Source organism: Lipomyces japonicus (assembly GCF_038497905.1).
Source record: "Lipomyces japonicus strain CBS 7319 unplaced genomic scaffold V1514scaffold_5, whole genome shotgun sequence".
NCBI classification, from domain to species: domain Eukaryota; kingdom Fungi; phylum Ascomycota; class Lipomycetes; order Lipomycetales; family Lipomycetaceae; genus Lipomyces; species Lipomyces japonicus.
The window spans coordinates 185154-206161 of NW_027117817.1; the positions used below are offsets into that span (position 1 = coordinate 185154).

A 21008-nucleotide genomic window follows, 5' to 3' on the forward strand; every position below is an offset into this window, starting at 1 on the left:
ATCGATATTTTACGAATGCATGAATTAGCTATGTACATGTGCAGACGTACAACAAAAAAGTAAGCGCGTGGGGCACGACCTAGTCGACCCGCTCGGTCTCTTGAATGATAGCGTTCACGTCGAAGCCAATACCGCGGTTGAAATCTTCAAGCATGCGCAAGCGGCGGGCTGCGTTCACGTTGACATCGGCAGACGTGGTAGCATCAATGTTGTAGAATTTTTGTAATCCGTGCACAAGGATGTGCGCGTCCACCACGGACACGTTTAAGTCCGGGTCGACCGTGCCGTTCATGAGCGCAATATCATGCGAATCGGCCAATTCGGCGTGGAAAATAATCGTCGTGTGTGGCCGGGCAAATTCGACGTGGGTCTTGTATTCCAGCAACGACGTGATGATGCAATGTACCGTGTCTTCCTCGGGAAAGCTCCATTGCAGCAGATGCATCTCGGTGCCGACGCCGTCAGCATCGTCAAGTTGGGACCGGTCTCGAGGCAATGGCAGGACAAACAGCGGGTACTTGCGAGCCGTGCGCTTAATGTTGTCGAGCACGGCCCTGTCAAGCACGGCGCAGAGTGACGAAGAATCATTCACATGCCTGGCCCGCCAGATAAGTTCAATCTCCTTGCGATTTGAATGCTTGCTCAGGGCGTCAACGTCGATATAGGACGACAACGTTTTGAACGCCTTTTCGGCTGGGATCTTGGGTATGCTCGGCACAGGAGGAGTTGTTGCACCGGTTTCTACCGCGGTTGGCGGCTGCACTTTGTTGGCAGTCTTGACCTTGTTGATGTCGGCCTGGTATTTTGCCCTGAGCTCTTCAAGCGTAGATACGCCTTGCCTGTGGAAAAAAGCCGGTCAGAAAAAAAAAAAAAGACAAAGAGGGTAAAATGCATATGAAAATAGAATCGTACTGTTTCATGTGACGCTCAAGCTTATCACGATAGCGCTCGGCTACGTCGTTACTGACCCATCGCACGGCGGCAAACGACGACGACGACGACGACGACGACGACGGCGGCGGCGGCGTGGCCGAAATCGAGGCTGCCGAGACGAGCGGGTAGTGATCGGCCAATACCCTGGCTGCGCGGGCAAACACTCGAGACGGTCGTGTCTGGGTGCGAGACAATAGCAGCAAGTTCGGTCTGGAAGCCATTGAGTAAAGATGATGATGATGCGAACCGCCGTCGGTGAGGGTTTGAAGATCCTCTGTGCCTCGGTGGTTAGGGCTGCTGTGCATTACATAATGCGCACGGCACGTGCTCTTTCGGGTGACAGTGGCCGTTTCCGGAGTCCGGCCGGCCCAGCGGGCCCATGCGAACAAGCGGCCAGTAGCCACTAAGCCCGTCCAGGCCTAGCGCGGGCGTTTTTTCCACCTTGGGACAAACCCCAACCCCAGACGTCCAAACCTTGTTTGTTTGTGTCTTCCACCGCGGGCCGGAAGCCTGTTTGTGCCAGCTTATATATACAAAAAAAAAATAGCACAAATCCCACGTCGACACCGAGGACAACCGTGAACTCGTCTTCTTGCTCGTTTTTGTTCTTGACTGCTCACAAGGTCGCAATGGTCGCGGCCTCTGCTACTTCGGCACCGGCTCGACAGCCGCAGGCAAGGCCGGCCTTGCGTCCGATTCTGCCCAAACCGCCGGCAATTGCTCCTCGACCCCCACAACCGACGCTGGCCGCTGCAAACACATCTACCACTACAACCTCAACCACCACTACAACTTCAATAAAAAGTGCTCCTGCCGGTGCTCGCGATGCAAGGCCTGGTCTCACTCACAAATCACTTTCAACTTCATCTTCATCTTCATCATCTTCTTCTTCCTCATCTTCGTCTTCACCATCTCCATCTTCATCAATATCTTCTTCATCGTCCACGTCTGCCTTTTCCAAACTTGGTTCGCATGTACTCGGCTCCGTCGCGTCATCCGTTTTTGCCGGCTCCACCACAATCACGTTACCGCCTCGGCCGTCATCTTCCAGAAGCAAGGCAAAGAAACGAGCATCGCCAGATCGCACCGTGCCTGGCTCATCCGCGCCTTCAAATTCCAAATCTGACCCTGCCGCTGCGATCGCTGCCACATCTGCTACCACGACTACAATCTCCGGCGCAACCGCTGCTAGTCTCAAAAAACGAAGAAAAGCAAAGAGTAAGTTTTGTTTTTACTTTGTTTTTCTTTTTTTTTTTGGGAGGCGGGGTATCTCTTTTTCTTGCTTGATCTCGCATAATGGTCGCGTGCCATTTTTTTTTTTCCTTCTTCAGATCGGCCATACTCAAGCCCCTCGATCACAATTGGTTTTACATCTACTACTCGCATTCCAATTACTTCTCTTCACTACTCGTTCACTTTCTTTTTGTAGGCAAAACATTGCTAACAAAACGTTCTCACATTTAGCTCCCACACTAGCCACATCCCACTTCGACAATCAGCAAGCAGCCACTACCGCCTCTCTACCCGCCGCACTCGACATCACAACGTCCCGTCCCGGCATTTCCATCCCTCATCATGTCCTGGCACCATTTTCGCCAAAGTTCTCCGCCGGTGGGTTTGGCTCGGTCGACAACATTCTTCCGCCCGATGCGTTTTCCCTGTCTTCAACAATCTCTTCCTCCACTTCCAGTCCCGACCTCTGGTGGCGCTCAAACACTGACCTGCCTTCCTCTTTATTCGACCATGATTCGCTTTCTTCTAGTAGTTCGTTGTCGGCAGCGTCTATAGCCGCTCGGCGCCGGCTAGATCGGGCGTCGTCATCGTCATCGTCATCGATGTCATCGTCCTCGACATATCTAAGCGACTCGACAACTTCGACCGCCATATCAAGCATAGTTATCGATGAAGATTCACCATTATCCACAACCAGCAATATTTGCTACAGCAGTAGCAATAGTAGTAGTAGTAGTAGTTCAGCGTCCATAAAAGTCGAATCTGAAATATCTGATATGATTCACAGGCTCATCACCGGCAACTCGGAAGAATCGTCTCGGAATATGGCAAGCAGTGGTGATGATGATTACGATGATGAACTTGATGAACTTGATGACGCCGACGATGACGACGATGACGAACTCCTGTTTGCCTCAGTGCACCGCGAGTCCAAATCACAAGGTAGAGCCATAAGTGTAGGCCCAAAAATTGGCTCAAGGATTGATCCCAATAAGAAGAAGGATCCGTTACATCAATTATTTGCCATGTCTGCCTCTTCAAAACTTAGCACGGCAAGATTGCCTTCCACAGAATTGTCATCGTCGTCAGAACATGCATCTACTACAGGTGCCACTCAGTTAAATCGCAGCGCGTCAGAGCCTGCTTCGATAACGATTCCAGCCGAGAAGAATTCTTATGAGGATGATGACACAGATTTTATAATCAGCCGCGAACTTTTAGTACGCAAGGGCGTTGTCGTGGGCCAGGGCCATGCTACCGTTGGCAGTTCGGACAGGAAATCATCAAATCTTTTACACGGCGTTGTTACTGACAATAGCATACGTGGTTTCGGTACGCATTCTCGCAGCAGTTTCTTTGCGGTTGATGACGACGCAGACGTGATTTCTGGAACCACTGATGATTCAAATATTATGGAACTAGATGATACTGAAGTCCTGTTTGGCGGTGGTCTTGGAGATTTGGGACTTCTTGAAGACAATGACCCGTTCACTTTTCTTGATGTCATCGAGACTAATGGTTCAAATGAGGTAGTTGAATCATCAGTTGGATTTTAATTTTGCATTTTTTTTTAACCTAGCAAAATTCAATTTTTTTTAATTTTTTGATCAAAAAACTTAGTCAGTTTAGTATAAGATGTACTATTTTATTTTTTGTTAATTGTTTGAGTTTACGGTGTGGGCTTTATTGTTTTTAACTATTACAAATTTTTTTTTTTTTTGGTGGGGTTTTGAATTTTTATTTTATTGTTTGACATGACTTTTCCAGCTTAATGTACTGTTCTTTACTTGATATAAAATATAACGTACTTGTTTTTGTGGTATTAATGTCGTCGGCGATGCATCGCAGTTTTCATCAAGATAAGCTTTTTGTAATCTGCAAGATTGCACTGCGAGCACGTGCTGATAAAGAATAATGTTTAAAGCACATAGCCTATACGTATTATTATAGCCCGGAGTAACATGATGAAATATGAAGCTATTGCTTTTATTTTTTCAGTAAAATTTAAATACTGGGTTTATGAGGCCTTAGATTATTTTGGTCTCTCACTACGTTCGTCCTGAGTCCAAACCTATATTTTTATGAGCGTCGGGGGGATTCTCCCAATTTGGTTTTTATCGCGAAAAGCGAACGCGCAGTATAAGTACTATTATCCCTTTGTAACCATCAAAGTATTCTGTTCGTTTGTGATAGCCATTCGTTTCTGCATACAAACAATCAATCAAAAAAAAAAAAAAAGGAAATTACATGGTGACATTGTTCGAACCCAGTACTACTGCCGTAGTGGGTCGGCAGACGTACGCATTGAGTGCTAAATGCGCACTTGTGTTCCGGCGGACATGGGTATCCACTTTATTCAGAGCATTCATATTTCCTGTCGCTTTTATGTGGATTTTGGTATGTATCCTTTTAGATTTAATGGTTATTGTTTGTTGCTAAAATGGTTGTTTGCTGACTTTGAGATTGAAAAAAAAAGGGATATGCTAGAAACCTGTTTGTGCCAGCCGCCACGTATGGCGTGGCAGATCCGGCTCCAATACAGCCTCTTTCGGAGGCAATTGGTGATCGTGATTTTGTATATTTGATGCAGAATGGTACGGTCACTCCCGAAGTCAGGCAATTCATGATGAATGTTACATACGGCATCCCTCCCAGCCAGGTCATTGAACTCGATGACCCGAACGACCTGCTTGTTGCCTGCCGACAAAATCTGCGCGGCTCATCCAACTGCATTGGCGCCGTGCAATGGAACACGTTTGATCTTGATCTAGGTTATTACAACTATACGTTGCGTGCCGACGCCGGCTTGTTCGGCGTACACGTGGATGACCATTCCAGTGACGTCGAGCGCTACCTCTTACCTGTGCAATGGGCTGTTGACTCGCAAATTCTGGGCTTAGATATGACCACCGACGCGCCCGACGTGGTTGCTTATACATCACGCAGTCAAGAAGAACACGAGCAGGACATTCGCGTGCGGTACATGTCGATTTTGATCAGGTACATGTCTCCGGCAATGTTCATCGGCATGATTGGCATCATCTACCACATGTGCGGCGTGATTGCGTTGGAACGTGAGCTTGGCATATCCACCTTGCTGGAAAGCATGACATGCACCAAGTTGGCCCGTCACTTGTCCTTCTTCTTGTCGTTTTCCGCACTATACTTGCCGTCATGGATCATATTAGGCGTCGCGGTCGGCAACACGATGTTTTATAACACGTCGGTCATCACAATCATTATTTTTCACTTCCTTAGCGGCTTGGCCAACGTGGCGTGGGCCCAAGTGTTGGCACAATTTTACAAGCAAGCTCAGCTGTCTGGCATCATCTCGACCGGTGTGTGCATTCTACTGGCAATCATGACCACGGTTCAATCAACTTTATATCCTGAAGACGCTACTACGGCAGCCGCCTTGGGGATCGTGTTCCCACCCATGACGTACGTTTTTTACATGCAGACTAACGCGAGGTTTGAACGCGAAGTGCTGCCGTTATACCTCGGCCAGGTGCCGCCCACTGGTGCGGTCGCGCCTTATGTGTTTTGGATTGGTGCCATCGTGCAAGTTCCGGTGTTTTTTTTACTTGGCATGGTGGTTGAGCGGGTTTTGTACGGCACCCGCAACAGGGTTGCCGCTGCTGTTTCGGATCATGACAACGCGCTGACGATTAGTGGCGTGTCCAAAATCTATCACCCGTTTACGTTTGCCGGATTGTTCAATCGTGCTAAAAGGTTGCCGCCCGTGGTTGCCGTGAACGATCTCAACGTGTCGTTTAGGAACGGTGAGTTGTCATGCCTGCTCGGTGCCAACGGCTCAGGCAAGACTACGACATTGGAAATGATTGCCGGCATTCAAACCCCGACTGAAGGTACCATCCGGTTTGGAAGTTCGACCTCACTTGGTATCTGCCCGCAAAAGAACGTGCTTTGGGATGAACTCACGGTGGAAGAGCACATTCGGATCTGGGGTTGGGTTAAGGCTAGCTCGGTTCGTGAACTCGAGAATGAAGTGCAAACTTTAGTACGACAATGCGATCTTTTGCCCAAACGCAAATTTAAATCCGGTGCGTTATCTGGAGGTCAAAAGCGCAAGCTTCAATTGGCAGTTATGTTTGTTGGTGGATCCAAAGTATGTTGTGTTGATGAAGTTTCATCCGGCCTTGACCCGTTATCTCGACGGCGCATCTGGGATATTTTGCTTGCATCTCGTGGTCAACGAAGTATTATCTTAACCACACATTTCCTGGACGAAGCTGATTTACTGTCTGATCATATTGCGATCATCGCCCGTGGCGTTCTTAAAGCATCTGGTTCTCCAGTCGAACTTAAGGAAGGATTCGGGAACGGATATCGGGTTTTCTCAATCATGCCTGGATCCGGTCGTGAGACGGTTTACGAAGCTGAGGATGGCAAGCAAGTAACGTCGTTGGTATCGAGACTTGAACGTGCTGGTCACAAGGAACTTCGAGTATCTGGTCCACAATTGGAGGACGTGTTTTTAAAATTTGTGGCTGATTCCGATACTGAGATTCAAGAATTGTTGGATGAAAATGATTTCTTATTTGGTGAAGATGAATTGTTAGAAAAGAAACAGCTTGCTTCTTATGGTGCATTGAATGGTTCACAAGATTCGGATTCAGGTTCTTTAACTGAAAAACCATTTTTGGAGAATAGCAACGGCCTTGATCTTAAAGCTGGCAATCTAGTTGGCATTCGTGGTAAGTTTCGTTAATTTTTTTTTTTATTTTTTGCGAGAGTCTAATTTGGAAAGGTCAAATTTGGACAATGATTTGGAAGCGATTAATCGTGGCTCGTCGTCATCCACTTCCAATTTTGGGAATTTTTTTCTTACCAATCATTGTTGCTGGAGTCACCATGATTTTCTTACGTGACTATCCAGGCGGCTCATGCTTAATTGAGGACAACGTGGCCGAGCAAATTTTCCGTGATTTAACTCCTACAAATGCGGATATGATGTTTCAAGTCGTAGCCGGTCCGTCGCCAATTGATAGTGAAACCGTGGCTGGGTATATTGAGCCTTACCTGGCAGTGGCCAATCAGCAGTATGAAGGTCTTGCTAACGCCACCCAACTGCGGGGTCAGAACATAACCGAGATTATTAGACAAAATTTAACCTTGGTTCCCACGATTGATGAGTTTTTGAATGAGATTCAGACAAATTATTCTACGGTCAATCCCGGCGGCGTGTTTGTTGATCCGGCCACTATCGCGTTTCGTGTCAACGGTGCCGGCATTGTGACCGGACCGCTGATGTTGAACGTGCTGGACAACGTGCGAGGTCAGGGCAACGTCCTGATCCAGGCTGACTACTCACCGTTTCAGTTTCCTTGGATCCCTACTATGGGAGACAGTCTGCAATTTGTGATTTACTTCTGTCTTGCCATGGGTGCGTACCCTGCTTTCTCAGCCTTGTACCCTACCATGGAGCGCCTGCACCACGTGCGGGCACTGCATTACTCAAACGGACTGCGTGTCGTGCCATTATGGACTGCATATCTTATTTTCGATGCCGTCCTGGTTGTCATTAGCGCAATTATTTGCGTCATCATTTTTGCAATATTCAACATGTACTGGTACGGGCTAGGTTATTTGTTTATCACTATGGTTCTGTACGGCGTGGCATCAGTCTTGCTGGCGTTCGTGATCTCGCTTATTGCCGGCACGCAGCTGGCCGCGTTCGCAATCACGGCTGCGTTTCAATGCATTTATTTCTTGGTGTACCTGATTGCTTACTTGGCTGTGAACACGTTCGCGCCCGCCACGCGTACCGACGTGATCCTAAAGCAGGTTCATTTTACATTGGCCATCGTGTGTCCGATGCCAAATCTGATCAAGGCACTTTTCCTGTCATTAAATTTGTTTACCGAGATGTGTGATGGTGAAATGGAATATTCTTATTATGGTGACATTCAAGCTTATGGAGGTCCCATATTGTATCTGATCTTACAAGCAGTTGCATATTACGGCATTCTGGTCTGGTGGGATTCTGGCCGGTTTAGGCTTCGATGGAATGGTGGCAAATTTAGACAGCCTGATGGTGAAGATTCGTTGGCAACGAGCGATTCCGATTTGGCTTCGGAAGTTTACCGAGTGGAGAATCCAGATGGCACGGACGGACTGCGCGTGGTTCATCTTTCGAAAAAATTTGGGAAGCATGTGGCTGTCGAGGATGTATCGTTTGGCGTTGCCCAAGGTGAGTGTTTTGCTCTGCTTGGTCCCAACGGCGCTGGCAAATCAACCACGTTTAACATGATCCGGGGCGAAATCGTGCCATCTGCAGGCACCGTCTATGTCGAGGATGTGGACGTGAACCGCAACCGCGCGCACGCACGAACGCATCTCGGCGTGTGCCCGCAATTTGACGCCATTGATCAAATGAATGTGCTTGAGACGCTTACGTTCTATGCCCGCCTGCGCGGTCTCACAGGTGCAAACGTGACGCACAACGTGAGCGCGCTCGTGCGCGCGGTCGGCCTTTCACGGTTCGCCACCCGCATGGCGACCAAGTTGTCTGGCGGCAATCGCAGGAAGTTGTCACTCGGCATCGCGTTGATGGCGAACCCGACCGTGTTGTTGTTGGATGAGCCGTCGTCCGGCATGGACGCCGCGTCCAAGCGCATCATGTGGCGCACGCTGGCCAACGTGTCGCAGGGCAGAAGCATCGTGTTGACCACGCACTCGATGGAAGAAGCAGACGCACTGGCGTCCAGGGCAGGCATTTTGGCCAAGAACTTGTTAGCAGTCGGCACGAGTGACCGTCTTCGTGAGCGGTATGGTGACGCTTATTATTTGCATTTTGTATGCCGTGCTGGCGTGCATGCGACTGATGAGCAAATGATGGCCGTGGTTAACTGGGCCGAGCGCCGGTTTAATGGGCATGCGGTCACGATTGAGGATAAGATGTATCATGGCCAGGTGAAATTGGCCGTGCAAACCACGAACGCGCTTACAGGTGACAGAAACATTCGCGTGTCTGAAATTTTTGAAGCAATCGAACAAGATAAGGATGCGGTCGGCGTGATTTATTATGCCGTGTCTCAGGCCAGTTTGGAACAAGTATTTTTAAGAATCGTGGGCGAGCATGACGTGGTGGAGGAAGGGTATGAGAAAAAAGATTAGAAGCTTTTGTATTTTTTTTTTATTTTTTTTTTTAAGGGAGGGAGGGAGGGAGGCGAGGGGGTATAGACTGGTTATAGAATTTTTTTTTATTAAAGTGGTTGGTATCGGTCCTTTTTTTTATTTTATGAGGGCTTTTATTATGTTTGTGAGATATTTATATATATATATTTTGACGAATTATTGCGATGATATGGCCGATCAAACCGTGTTTTCGCGTTATGACGAGTAGTAAACAAACAAACCTGGCGGTGCGATAATTCGGTTCGTAAAGCTCAAACCATCATCATCATCATCATATAAAAGTATCTAATCGTTAATCAAAGTTTGATTTATTCCGATTGTGATAAGAAAATAAGAGTTGTCATTTAAGTAGACATGACAAGCAAACCAACCCGTTCTTTTTTTGACACAATCTCATCTTCAATATCAGATGCGTATGCGAGAAAGTCAAAGCAACGAGCCAGCAAAGTACATGATTCAGAAAAGAAAGAACCTCGATTGTTAGACGCGAGAATATTATATAATTAATACGAATATATGTATTAGGAGATATCCGATAAATTTGGTTAATTGACAAACTAATTTCTCTTTCTCTCTTTTTTTTTTTTTGCAGACACTGAAACAGGCGAATGTCAACGCAGAAAGTGTTAATGAGTCATTAAAAAGTGATGATAATTCTTTTATGACACAGTTTAAAAATGATTTTTCAATAGAACAAGACAATCAAGCAAAAAAAAAAATGCAAGATTTGCAAGCTGATGAGTTGGCTAATGGTTCATCATTTGCAATCATTCATTCAGGTCATGCGGCATCTAGCTCTGAAATGTTTTGGTCTTCAATTACAGAGGAAAAAGGTATTATTTCAACACCAAGAACGACAAGCAATACCACTCCGATTAATCATGCAATGATTAATGGTCAGGACAAGGAGGATTTAAAAGATAACAAATTTAAAAGTTTATCGGTATTGAAACTCCAGGATTTATCCATTGACAATAATATGTCGACAGTCAATGTCAATATCACAAATATCTCGAGCGTCTTGGCAGCAGATAAGTGTCACGAAGACAAAAAGCAACAACAACAGCAGCAGCAATGCCGGGGACAAGTTAAAGTTCCGCCATCACTGGAAAGAGTATCGCCGGTTGTGGGTAAAACCATGACTGCCAGGCATGAAGTTAGACATGATATTTATGGCAGCATGTCATCTCGGTCGCCGACGTTATCTGTGGTTCCGGACGAACAGGCACAACTATTATGGTCATCAAGAAATCATGTGCGAGAAAATATAAGCAATTACCATAATGATGATGATAATCATGATGTGAATACCATTATTGATTCTGAAATCATGATGTTGACGATACCAATCTTCCACTTCAGATAAATATACCACAACAATCGGAACTAATTACGCCACAATTCGTGACATCAGCCTACAGATTCATTGTTATACCGTCTCAAGATTACAAATTATTTTTGACAAATCCGGATAGGCGCTTGCCTTGGGCTTACATTTCACAAGCCATCATGTCGAGAATACGTCAATCATGTGCTTGCTCTTTTTGTCAAGATGAACCGCCCGTGACAGCTAGAATGGCACCGTGCGGGCATGTGTTCTGTTTGGCTTGCTTAATGCAACTTAAATATTTGCAAAAAATTCCGAACAAAGTGGCAAACTCACAGGTTGCCCCGTATGTTTTTCGCGACTTGATGTTGATGCTGCCAAGCCGCTCAGGTTTTTGCATGACCTTGATGACTTTCATGAATTTGACCGAATTCAACGAGGTCATGATCTAATCGAGGAACAACAGGAATTTGGTGATTTCGCAGCCCAGCATTGGAATAACCAATGCATGCGGTCGTGCGTTTTGAGATTGGTGGCACGATGGCCGGTTCATTCGGCCACGTTGTTGCCCGCACATGCCATTGCGGAACAATATGCGTCGGAGTCAAGACAGCACAATGATGCAGCAGCAGTGTCGGCAAAAACTACTGGTGTTTACAGTAATTACAGACGCGGGTTAAAAGATATCCCCACAGTCGACACGCCGGGTGCGTTGATTTTTTCAAGGTTGGTAAAGGCAAGCAAGGATTACATGTTAATTGAATACTGCCGAGAATTGCAAGAGCTGAAAAAAGAGCATATGTGCCAGAGAGAGTAGGTGTGCTGCTTCGGCTGAATGTGTAATACGGTCATGGATGCATGCGCATTTTCCCATTTAGATGCCGGTAAGACTGTTTGCCAGCGGTAGCCTCCGGGAAAAAGAGCGCAACGAACCCACGAATCAACAGCGAAATCGGCATCCCCCCGTAGAAGACTTTGGCCGGGCTGTGGAAGAAACAGAGGTCGCGTGTTTGCTTCTTGAATGAGACATGCGCGGACACAATCCTGCCAGAAATGAGAAAATGGCTCGCAGAGTTTGTAAATCTATTTTGCTCGTGCGCCACAGAGTTTCTCTGGAATATTCCACAATCCGAAGCCTCCGCGGTCGACTGGAAGGTGAAGCCAGTCTTCCCGAACCCAGTGATGATGACGTCGACCCCAAATCTTTCGACTGGCAGCTCTCCGGATTTTCTCGAGAGTGGCCGGTGGAGCAGGATGAAACTGATCTAGAAAAACGATTTTCGAATAAACAAATGTATTTATTGTCCAGCAGGCCGTTCTAAGAGGAAGATCACGGATGAGAAGTTGATTCAGCCGCTTAATAACCGACTGATATGTTCTCTCCCATTCATCCCGAAAATCATCCGTGCCGATGTAAACACCCAGGTACCGAAAGGTAGGGCCAGTCAGCGAAAACCCTGTCACTTCGAGTAGTTGGGATGTTAATAGAGGGGCCGGAGGGCCGAACCCAAATAAAAGAGACTTTTGTGCATTGAGGCGGCCCCCGCCGAGGTCATGAAACGCCTCAAACGAAGCCATGGCTTGTTCTGCATCCCGCCGAGAGGTCAGGATAAACGAAAGATCATCCGCAAATACAGCGAGGCGCATTGGGCGCATACCCGGGTGGTAGAGACCAGGAAGCAAGGCACGGAGTCGATGGCATAGTGGTTCTAGCGCGAGGGTAAAGAGAACTGGCGCCAGAGGGTCGCCTTGACGAACGCCAGAGGAAATATGAAAAGGTTCAGTGAGCCAGCCGTTGTACTGAACTCGGCCTGCGAGGTGGGTAGTCGTAGCTGTGATGAAGCTCATGGCCTTTGGTCCCAGCCCAAACCTCGAAAGAACTCTGAGTAGGTAGTCATGCGACACCGAATCATACGCTTTGAAAAAATCAACCATCGCCAAGTGGTAAGATGGCCCCCCCTGTCGAGATGTCGACATAATGGCCTGTTCCACGTTGGCAATAGTGTCACCAATCCACCGTCCGGGAACAAACCCGGTCTGATCAGGATGTATGAGATCCGGCAGCAAGTTTTTGATACGCTGAACCCAAACCTGCGAAAAAAGCTTATAGTCGCTGCATAGAAGTGAGATCGGTCGCCAGTTGGACAGCCGAGCTGAATCGCCGGGTTTAGGGATAAGGTGTATGTGACAGTACCGCTGGCTGTCAGTCAGGTGTTCCTGATTGGTGATCAATTCGAGTACTTCAAGGAGCACTGGGCCGAGTATATCCCAAAAGCAGATGTATATTTCTATAGGAAGACCGTCAGGACCTGGTGCTTTCCCCTTCTGCATCTTGCTGGCAGCATTGCGCAGTTCGGTCAAACTGTACGGTGTCGAGAGTACGTCTTGCTGGGATTGACTGGTGCGACGGAGCTTGTCCGCTGAAGGAGAAATAAACTCATCGAACCGAGACCAGTTGCTGGATTTCGGGGCATATAGATCAGTATAAAAAGACTGAATGATCGGACCCATCGCTGCTGGGCTCGAGACCTCGGCGCCGGCCTCTGTAATGAGTCGGCGAATGATACCTTGGCGTTTGACGGTGCGGGTGCGTAAAGAAAGCGAAGCAGCATTTAGCGGAATATCAGCCATAGCCGCAGTACGTGATTGGATTCGACAGGAGCCGTGCTTCCATGTGGACCGGAAAACGGGATCTAAAGCCGGTCGGACTTTGTGCACTGTAATCGAGTGTTGTTGAGACAAATCACGTAAGGCCCATTTAACCTTGTCCCAGGCAGCCAGCGATGGGCATGGCGCCCAAACGTCGCGGATGAGACAAATGAGATGGCTGCGCATACGCCGGACAAACCCGGTATCCTGGAGCCAGTCGGGGGCGAGTTTATAATAACCGGGACCGGTTTGTAGTTGAGCCACGTCAAGGGATGTCACAACACTTTTCTGCGTAGACATGGGGCGACTTGTGCGTGTCTCGGTCGATGCTAAAAATCGTACATTACGGACAACTGCGGCAAAGTCGGAAGATGTATACGTGCGATCCAACCGTCGACAGGCCTGGGCGTGAGTATTGGTAAAATGTTGGCCCCCAGGGCTCACCAAGCGATAGCTGTCAGACAAACTAAGCTGGCTAATCAAGTGCAGTAGCTCATCTTGGCCTCCATTCGAACCCATGGGATTACTTGAGTCTAAAAACGGGTCTGCAACGCAGTTCCAATCTCCAGTAATAATGTGCGGCAAGTGTGAGTTCCAGTTCTGGAGAAAGGAAAGTAGTTGACTGAGGAAGGCCGGTTTCGAGGGATCGTCAGCAGGAGTGTAGATAGACACCACCCGGGTAAGGACCGTATCGACTAGGAAAAGACCCGCAACAATACGCCCATCTGTCGACTTTGTAGAAGTCCCGGTATGTTCTAGAGCAGAATGGCTTTTCCACAAAATCGCAGTTTGCTCCGCAACAATTGCGCCGCCATCGGGGTGAAGTGCTTGCCAGGTAACTTGTAAGTGTATACGTAAATCAGAAGAAAACAAAAAACATTCAGAAAGACAAAATAAGTGAGAAGAAACTCTTTGAAAAAACAAAATCCAACTATCCACCCTACCAGCAGTCCTAAGACCCTGGACGTTTGAGCCTTGTATCACAAAACTCATAAGGGTGTTGGAAGAGTAGAGAGAGAAACGGTCTCCGTATGGGGCACGATGGCGCGGTTTGTTTCCCAGACAGTAACGCAGAGAGTCGGTCAGGCAAGGCTGAAAATAAAGGCCTGGAATGTTGTTACAGCGGCGGCTGCGGCCGCCACCACTACATCATCACCATCAGTGATGAAGACGACAATCAAAAATCAGGGAAAAGATACGTTCAATCTGTAGGATAAATGGCATGTCAGCAATGACAATTTTTATTTGCTGGACAAAGACATTACGAAGCAACCAGTGAATCCTAAACCCCAAATCGCAGCAGTTGCTCGACTGCCACCGGACGCGTTATTTTTTTATCAATCGGCTGATCCGCCATTTGAGATTTTCAATCATGCTGACATATTTAAGTTATTAAACCAATGCCCTTTGGATAGTAATCAAAACTCGGCATTATTGTTACTGCAAAGCATTCGCGTGTTTGTAAGATCGCGATCCAGGTTCGAAATGGATGAAGACATGCGGATTCATAATGCCAGTTTTGGGCATCTACCTTCTGGATCGCAAGTCACGTTAAGAGAAGGATATTGGGACGGCAAGCCACGATGGGACGGGTGGATTTCTGTTGGCGGAGAGATAGATGAGCACAAATGGCGGCAGCAACACCAGAAAAATACAACGGCAGATGGGCATGGAAAAGATGATGATCATGATCTCAGAGTTGACAACGAAGTATTACGACAAGGAGGAGAATGACCAAGTTACAACGATACCAATGCATTATACAAGTTGAGATTCCAACTTTGGACAAACCAGTGATATCAAGAAGGGAAGCCAGAACGATAAGGCAGGAGTTGAAGAAAAGAATTGGGCTTGATGATTTGAGCATTGATGGAAAGGTTACATCAAGCAATGACTTTAGTTTGTGTATATATAATGAGGACTAAACGCGTTTGTATAATTTCGGTGTTCCAATAGATAATGAGCCGCTTCTTGAACCCAAGAAAATTGTAAATTGAGCAAGCCCTTGCAGCAACAACACAGCCAAAGAAATGAAAAGGCTATACATGCAAATGTGAATTACGCATAATTTTTGTCCAAATGTCTATAATTTGATATATATACGAGTTTTGACCTTTTATGTGACATGAAGTCATCATCTCCAGCCCTGGTCTTTTTTTTTTGACTGCTTTGATTTATAACCCTTGTTCTCCACCAGGCGCGTTTTCGAGTGATTCATGCTGTGCACTAAAAATTACCGCATGTTTTTTGTAGCTTTTTTTTTGTTAGCGTACGCACTAACATTTTTTTTTAAATATCTCATTCAGCCTGCACCGTCCTCTTTTGATTTTCTGCCTTCGTGATCCCTTGTTTCCTTTCTTCTTTGCCTCTATTTCTCATCTTTTTTTTTTCTTCTCAGGCTTATTCTTTTTACCCAACGTTTCTTTTCTTTTTCTTTTTCTTTGCTCTTTTTTTTTTATTTCTTAAAGTTGGCGCCCTGTTTGATCTCGTCGCCACCATTTCTAGTGTGTTACAACCTGGCATTCTCAACCACTCCAGTCCTACGCCGCCTCCGGTTCTGCGAGGCTTGCAAGAAACCACCATAACTGCCCTTTCAGCTATTCTTTGATCTTATTTTACTTGTCGACTTTTTTTTTAAATTTTTTTTTAAATTTTTTTTACTTTTTTTGTCTTTAAAAAACAGTGCTGAAGCTAGGAGGCTTGTACTTTTCTTCAAATTCTCTTATTAAAAGATCTTGTCATTGAAGTTTGAACCGTCTAGTTGTGTAATAATTCGGTCTGGTACGATAGATTTTGTCTGATTTCTATTTCTTGTTACGATTCTGATCGTTTGTTTGATTTTATTCGTTTGTCTTTAAACAACATTTTTGTTCACTCTGGCTTGCCTCAAAGATTTTTTATCCGGGTATTACCGGGTATTCGCGTCTACACACAAGCGTATTTTCATTATTCGTTGAGCAATTAAGCAGGTTAGTTTTACTAAATCGGTTTCTTTTGGCGGCACAAGGCGGTTAACGATTTTTTTTTTAATTTAGAAATGGAAACTTCTCGTGGAGAATCTCCAATTAGGGACGAGTCCCCTCTTCGTACAGAGAGTGTTCTTTATGATCACCGTAACCAGCCTGACTCGTTACCGGTTCGGGGTTCGATTTCTGATGGCATTCATCGTCGGTCGGGTTCGAACACGAGCGACGTTCGGCCTCAACTTTATCGAACAAACTCAAACGGTTCCACGGCTATTGAATACGATGCGGAAGATGAAGATGACGGCCGCGCAGGTTCGCTTGAGATTCCTAGTGGCCACCACCGTTCACATCGCCTCTCGTCCTCCCACGTTCGTGGTACCAATATCGTGATTAATATTCCAGAATCTAGTCATGCATCCGGCAGGGGTGACGGTGGTGTTCACGCGGCTTTGTCGCCTTCGTCCGCGTCCCGCCTTGCCAGCCCTCGCAATGGTTCGTCCATACCACAGCAATCCAGACGCGCGCGTCGAAATTCTATTAACGAGCGCAACATAAAATTAACTGATCGCCGGCCTACAATCGATTCCATTACCAGCAAGCCAAACATTCCTCCAAGTCCGGCCATCTTGCCCAAGGAACCTGGTCATAAGGCTGACGACTTGTCGAGCACGTCCGATTCAGACTCTGACGTGAATTCTAGGGTTAACTCCGACGCTGAGACTGAAGAAGATGTTTGCTTTCCCATGCATCTTGAACACCAGCGGATCAATGGGATTGATTTTGATGAGCTTGAAGAATTTGCGGCTGCTCAGCGGTTGGAACAATGGTATCCTGGACTTTCGCGCAGCGCTGATAATGACTTGGGTCCTTATTCGCGTCGGCTCACGTTTTCTAGTGTTAAATATGTGCCTCAGAAAGCTGATGTCGCGGATGATAACAAAACACCGGTCATCAAGGCGACAACAAATAATACACCGTCCAGCGCTGAAAGCGAAAAGACCGCGGCGCCTTCCGAAGATGAAATTGAACTTCTTAAGTCTAAGATGCTTCCGCCTGAGGCGGCGACTAGATTGGCCACCATGTCTGACCGGTTTAGCTTGTTTTGTTCTGAATCGGAGGAGACGATTCATGCTCCCGAAATTTGCTTACTTACTGCGGACGGCCAGTCATTTGCAGACTTGTTTGATAAGGCCAATGGAACTTGGTGGTTGGATTGTTTGGATCCAACTGATGACGAAATGAAGATGCTTTCCAAGTCTTTTGGTATTCATCCTTTGACCACAGAAGATATCCGGGTTCAGGAAACTCGGGAGAAAGTTGAGCTTTTCAGATCGTATTACTTTGTCTGTTTTCGCACGTTTGAACACGAGAAAGATAATGAAGAGTTTTTGGAACCGCTGAACTTTTACATGGTTGTTTTTAGGGATGGCATTTTGTCGTTTCATTACTCTCCACTTAATCATACTGCGAACGTGCGCCGACGCATTCGCCAGCTTCGGGACTACGTGGCAGTTTCTGCCGACTGGATTTGCTACGCCTTGATTGACGACATCACTGATGGCTTTGCTCCAGTGATTCATGAGATTGAAAAAGAAGCCGATGGCATTGAAGATTCCGTGTTTGTCGCTCGTGAATCAGATTTTGGAGACATGCTGCGAAGGATTGGCGAAGCCCGCAAAACTGTCATGACGTTGATGCGGTTGCTTTCCGGCAAAGCCGATGTGATTAAGATGTTTGCTAAGCGCTGCAACGAACAATGGGATGTGGCACCCAAGGGCGAAATTGGGCTGTACCTGGGCGATATTCAGGACCATATCGTGACAATGTACCAGAACCTGTCCGCGTATGAGAAGATCTTGTCTCGATCGCATGCAAACTATCTTGCCCAGTTGCAGGTCGAGTCGTTCTATTCGAACAACCGGGTTACTCAGATGTTTTCCAAAATTACGTTGATCGGTACGATCCTTGTGCCGTTGAATTTGATTACTGGTTTGTTTGGCATGAATGTGACGATTCCCGGTGAGAACCAAGGCAATTTGAAGTGGTTCTTTGGAATCCTGGGTGTTATTGTGTTTATTGTTATTGTATCGTTTATCATTGCTCGCAAATGGCTGGAAAATAACGAAAGAGAGGAGGGTAGACACGACAAACGGAGTGACAAGCGTTCGGACTAGATTGTGGCTACTTTTTTTTGTTTTTTTAGACGTGGTATACTATTGTACGTTGATGGGAAAGAAATTTTTAGTCTGTATTGTCTAATTTTCGATGATGAATGAAGTTATTATGGGCTCAACCTCAGCTTATATCTATGTACAGTACTAAACCCCAACCACGCTCAGCCCAACAGCCCAACAGTCTGTATCCTACTTTTATTTGTATTCATATATATATTTGGTCGCATGTAATCAAGATCTTGTTCTGCCTTGTTGCATAATCCATAATAGGAGATTAACCAGTGCGGTTGCCCTTACCCAGATAACATGGGTACGGGGTTTGCTTTTTTCTTACTTAATATTTACCGGTAATGATTACATAACAAAATGATATTGCCACAAGTTGTACTCAAGATCTCTTAGGAATATAAAACACGTTGTCTCATTGTAATTCATATTTTTTTATTGAAAAATTTTATTTTTGTTTCTAATTTTGATTTATTCTTTTTTTTTTTGTTTTGGCTACGCTCTGGTTCGGCGCTCGAAACATCAAATCGACGATCACAAGGATTTTTTTTTTTTTTTTTTTTTTTCGCAGCGCAACGCGCCCCATTTACATATTGCATTACCTTTTGTGATTTTTTTTTTTCTTTTCCTTTTCCTCGAACTTATTTATTTATTCATTTTTTTTTTTGCCATTAATACGTACATATTTGCATTTTAATTGCACATACTTCAGAATTAATTCGTCATGGCACCAGTAAAAGAAGAAACAGATGCGGAGAAGAATATTGAGATGTGGAAGGTCAAGAAGTAAGTTCACATACGGGCAACAAAATTTTTTTTTTCTTTTTATTTTGGAAACAAGAGAAAATTTGCTATTTTGAACAAGTTGTTAATATGGTATAGGCTCATTAAGAGGTAATATGAAATCTTGGAATTTGGCATAGCAAGACTTCTATCTGAGACGGGAAAGTGAAATATTGTTGATATTAACATGAGTTTTTTTTTTTTTTAATTTACAGCTTGGAAATGGCCAGAGGAAACGGTACCTCCATGATCTCGCTTATCATTCGTAAGTGGCAACCACAATCATCGCATCAAAAATCGTACTTTACGGCAAAAAAAAAAAAAAAAAAGTGCAGCAGGACTAACTTGTTTGTCGCCTTTTAGCACCAAAAGATCAGATCTCACGAATTGCCAAGCTATTGGCAGATGAATACGGTACCGCATCTAACATCAAATCGCGAGTGAATAGACTTTCGGTTCTTAGTGCAATCACATCTACCCAGCAACGCTTAAAATTATACAACAAAGTCCCACCGAACGGGTTGGTTGTTTACTGTGGTGAAATCATCACTGCCGAAGGAAAAGAGAGAAAGCTTAATATTGATTTTGAGCCGTTCAAGCCGATCAATACCTCACTTTACCTTTGTGATAACAAATTTCATACAGAAGCTCTGTCTGAACTGTTAGAGTCCAATTCCAAGTTTGGATTCATTATTATGGATGGTAACGGTGCCCTGTTTGGAACGTTATCGGGCAATACCCGTGAAGTCTTGCACAAGTTTACTGTTGATTTGCCCAAAAAGCACGGACGTGGTGGTCAGTCTGCGTTACGTTTTGCCCGATTGCGTGACGAAAAGCGTCACAACTACGTTCGCAAGGTGGCCGAGGTCGCGGTTCAGAATTTTATCACCAACGACAAGGTCAACGTTACCGGCCTGATTTTGGCCGGTTCGGCAGATTTCAAAACCGAACTTTCACAATCCGACATGTTTGATGGTCGATTGCAGGCAAAGATTATCAAGGTTGTTGACGTGTCGTACGGAGGTGAAAATGGTTTTAATCAGGCCATCGAATTATCAGCAGAGGCATTATCGAATGTTAAATTTATTCAGGAAAAGAAGCTTATTCTTCAATATTTCGATGAGATCGCACAGGATACTGGCAAGTACTGTTATGGTGTTGATGACACTCTGAAGGCGCTTGATTTGGGTGCTTGTGAAACCGTCATTGTTCATGAGAACTTGGACGTTATTCGTTACACACTCAAAACCTCGACTGGAGATAACGTGGTTATCAACATCTCCAAGGCACGGGAAGCTCAGAACAAGGATAAGTTTTTGGACAAGACCACTGGTCAGGAGATGGAAGTTGTGGAAGAACAACCATTTGTTGAATGGCTTGCAGAAAATTATCGCGAGTTTGGTACGTCTCTCGAATTCGTGACCGACAAGTCATCAGAAGGTGCTCAATTTGTTCGAGGATTTGGTGGAATCGGTGCCCTGCTACGGTACAAGGTCAACTTTGAACAACTAGTGGATGATTCTGATGATGAGTATTATGATGATGATGATTATTAGATTAGCTATAATTAAATAGTTGTTTTCTTTTGGGTTTTTTTTTTTTTTTTTTTTTTTCATTTCCATTTTTTTGTTTGCTCTTATTTTTCGTATCGGTGATTTCCCTTTTTTTTTTTACTTTCCTTTCTCTCTCTCTCATTCGTCTGTTATAGGGTTTTCACGTGTCAAGATTAAATGTCAGGATCAGGTCTAAAGAATTTATAAGCCTTGCTCTATTTCA

At 45.6% G+C, this 21008-nt stretch overlaps 7 protein-coding genes across 7 annotated transcripts; 6 read left to right on the forward strand and 1 right to left on the reverse strand.

Moving 5' to 3' along the window:
- Positions 1–79: 79 nt before the first annotated feature.
- Positions 80–968, reverse strand: V1514DRAFT_262180 (ATP11 protein-domain-containing protein; the record flags this gene model as incomplete). The annotated part of the gene is made up of 2 exons (XM_066924774.1): positions 80–839; positions 913–968. Coding segments are annotated over 2 exons (816 nt in total), but the record flags the coding sequence as incomplete, so codon positions are not given.
- Positions 969–1474: 506 nt separating this feature from the next.
- On the forward strand, positions 1475–3988 carry V1514DRAFT_325515 (uncharacterized protein). Its single transcript, XM_066926630.1, has 2 exons — positions 1475–2151; positions 2265–3988. The coding sequence occupies exons 1-2, from the start codon at positions 1759–1761 to the stop codon at positions 3720–3722; spliced, it is 1851 nt and encodes a 616-aa protein (XP_066785359.1). The 5' UTR covers positions 1475–1758; the 3' UTR covers positions 3723–3988.
- Positions 3989–4080: 92 nt separating this feature from the next.
- Positions 4081–9310, forward strand: V1514DRAFT_350346 (uncharacterized protein). Its single transcript, XM_066929406.1, has 3 exons — positions 4081–4563; positions 4643–6884; positions 6938–9310. Exons 1-3 carry the CDS (start codon positions 4414–4416, stop codon positions 9304–9306), a joined length of 4761 nt encoding a protein of 1586 aa, XP_066785360.1. The 5' UTR covers positions 4081–4413; the 3' UTR covers positions 9307–9310.
- Positions 9311–9511: 201 nt separating this feature from the next.
- On the forward strand, positions 9512–10928 carry V1514DRAFT_171198 (uncharacterized protein). The gene has a single exon (XM_066924566.1). It carries the CDS (start codon positions 9989–9991, stop codon positions 10691–10693), a length of 705 nt encoding a protein of 234 aa, XP_066785361.1. The 5' UTR covers positions 9512–9988; the 3' UTR covers positions 10694–10928.
- Positions 10929–14209: 3281 nt separating this feature from the next.
- V1514DRAFT_350349 (uncharacterized protein) lies at positions 14210–15037 on the forward strand (the record flags this gene model as incomplete). The annotated part of the gene is made up of 2 exons (XM_066929407.1): positions 14210–14464; positions 14516–15037. Exons 1-2 carry the CDS (start codon positions 14345–14347, stop codon positions 15035–15037), a joined length of 642 nt encoding a protein of 213 aa, XP_066785362.1. The 5' UTR covers positions 14210–14344.
- Positions 15038–16051: 1014 nt separating this feature from the next.
- On the forward strand, positions 16052–18671 carry V1514DRAFT_171222 (uncharacterized protein). Its single transcript, XM_066924567.1, has 3 exons — positions 16052–16079; positions 16139–16272; positions 16339–18671. Exon 3 carries the CDS (start codon positions 16341–16343, stop codon positions 18441–18443), a length of 2103 nt encoding a protein of 700 aa, XP_066785363.1. The 5' UTR covers positions 16052–16079; positions 16139–16272; positions 16339–16340; the 3' UTR covers positions 18444–18671.
- A 321-nt stretch (positions 18672–18992) lies between these two features.
- On the forward strand, positions 18993–20845 carry V1514DRAFT_325531 (peptide chain release factor eRF1/aRF1). Its single transcript, XM_066926631.1, has 4 exons — positions 18993–19235; positions 19332–19343; positions 19448–19497; positions 19596–20845. Exons 1-4 carry the CDS (start codon positions 19174–19176, stop codon positions 20786–20788), a joined length of 1317 nt encoding a protein of 438 aa, XP_066785364.1. The 5' UTR covers positions 18993–19173; the 3' UTR covers positions 20789–20845.
- Positions 20846–21008: the final 163 nt, after the last annotated feature.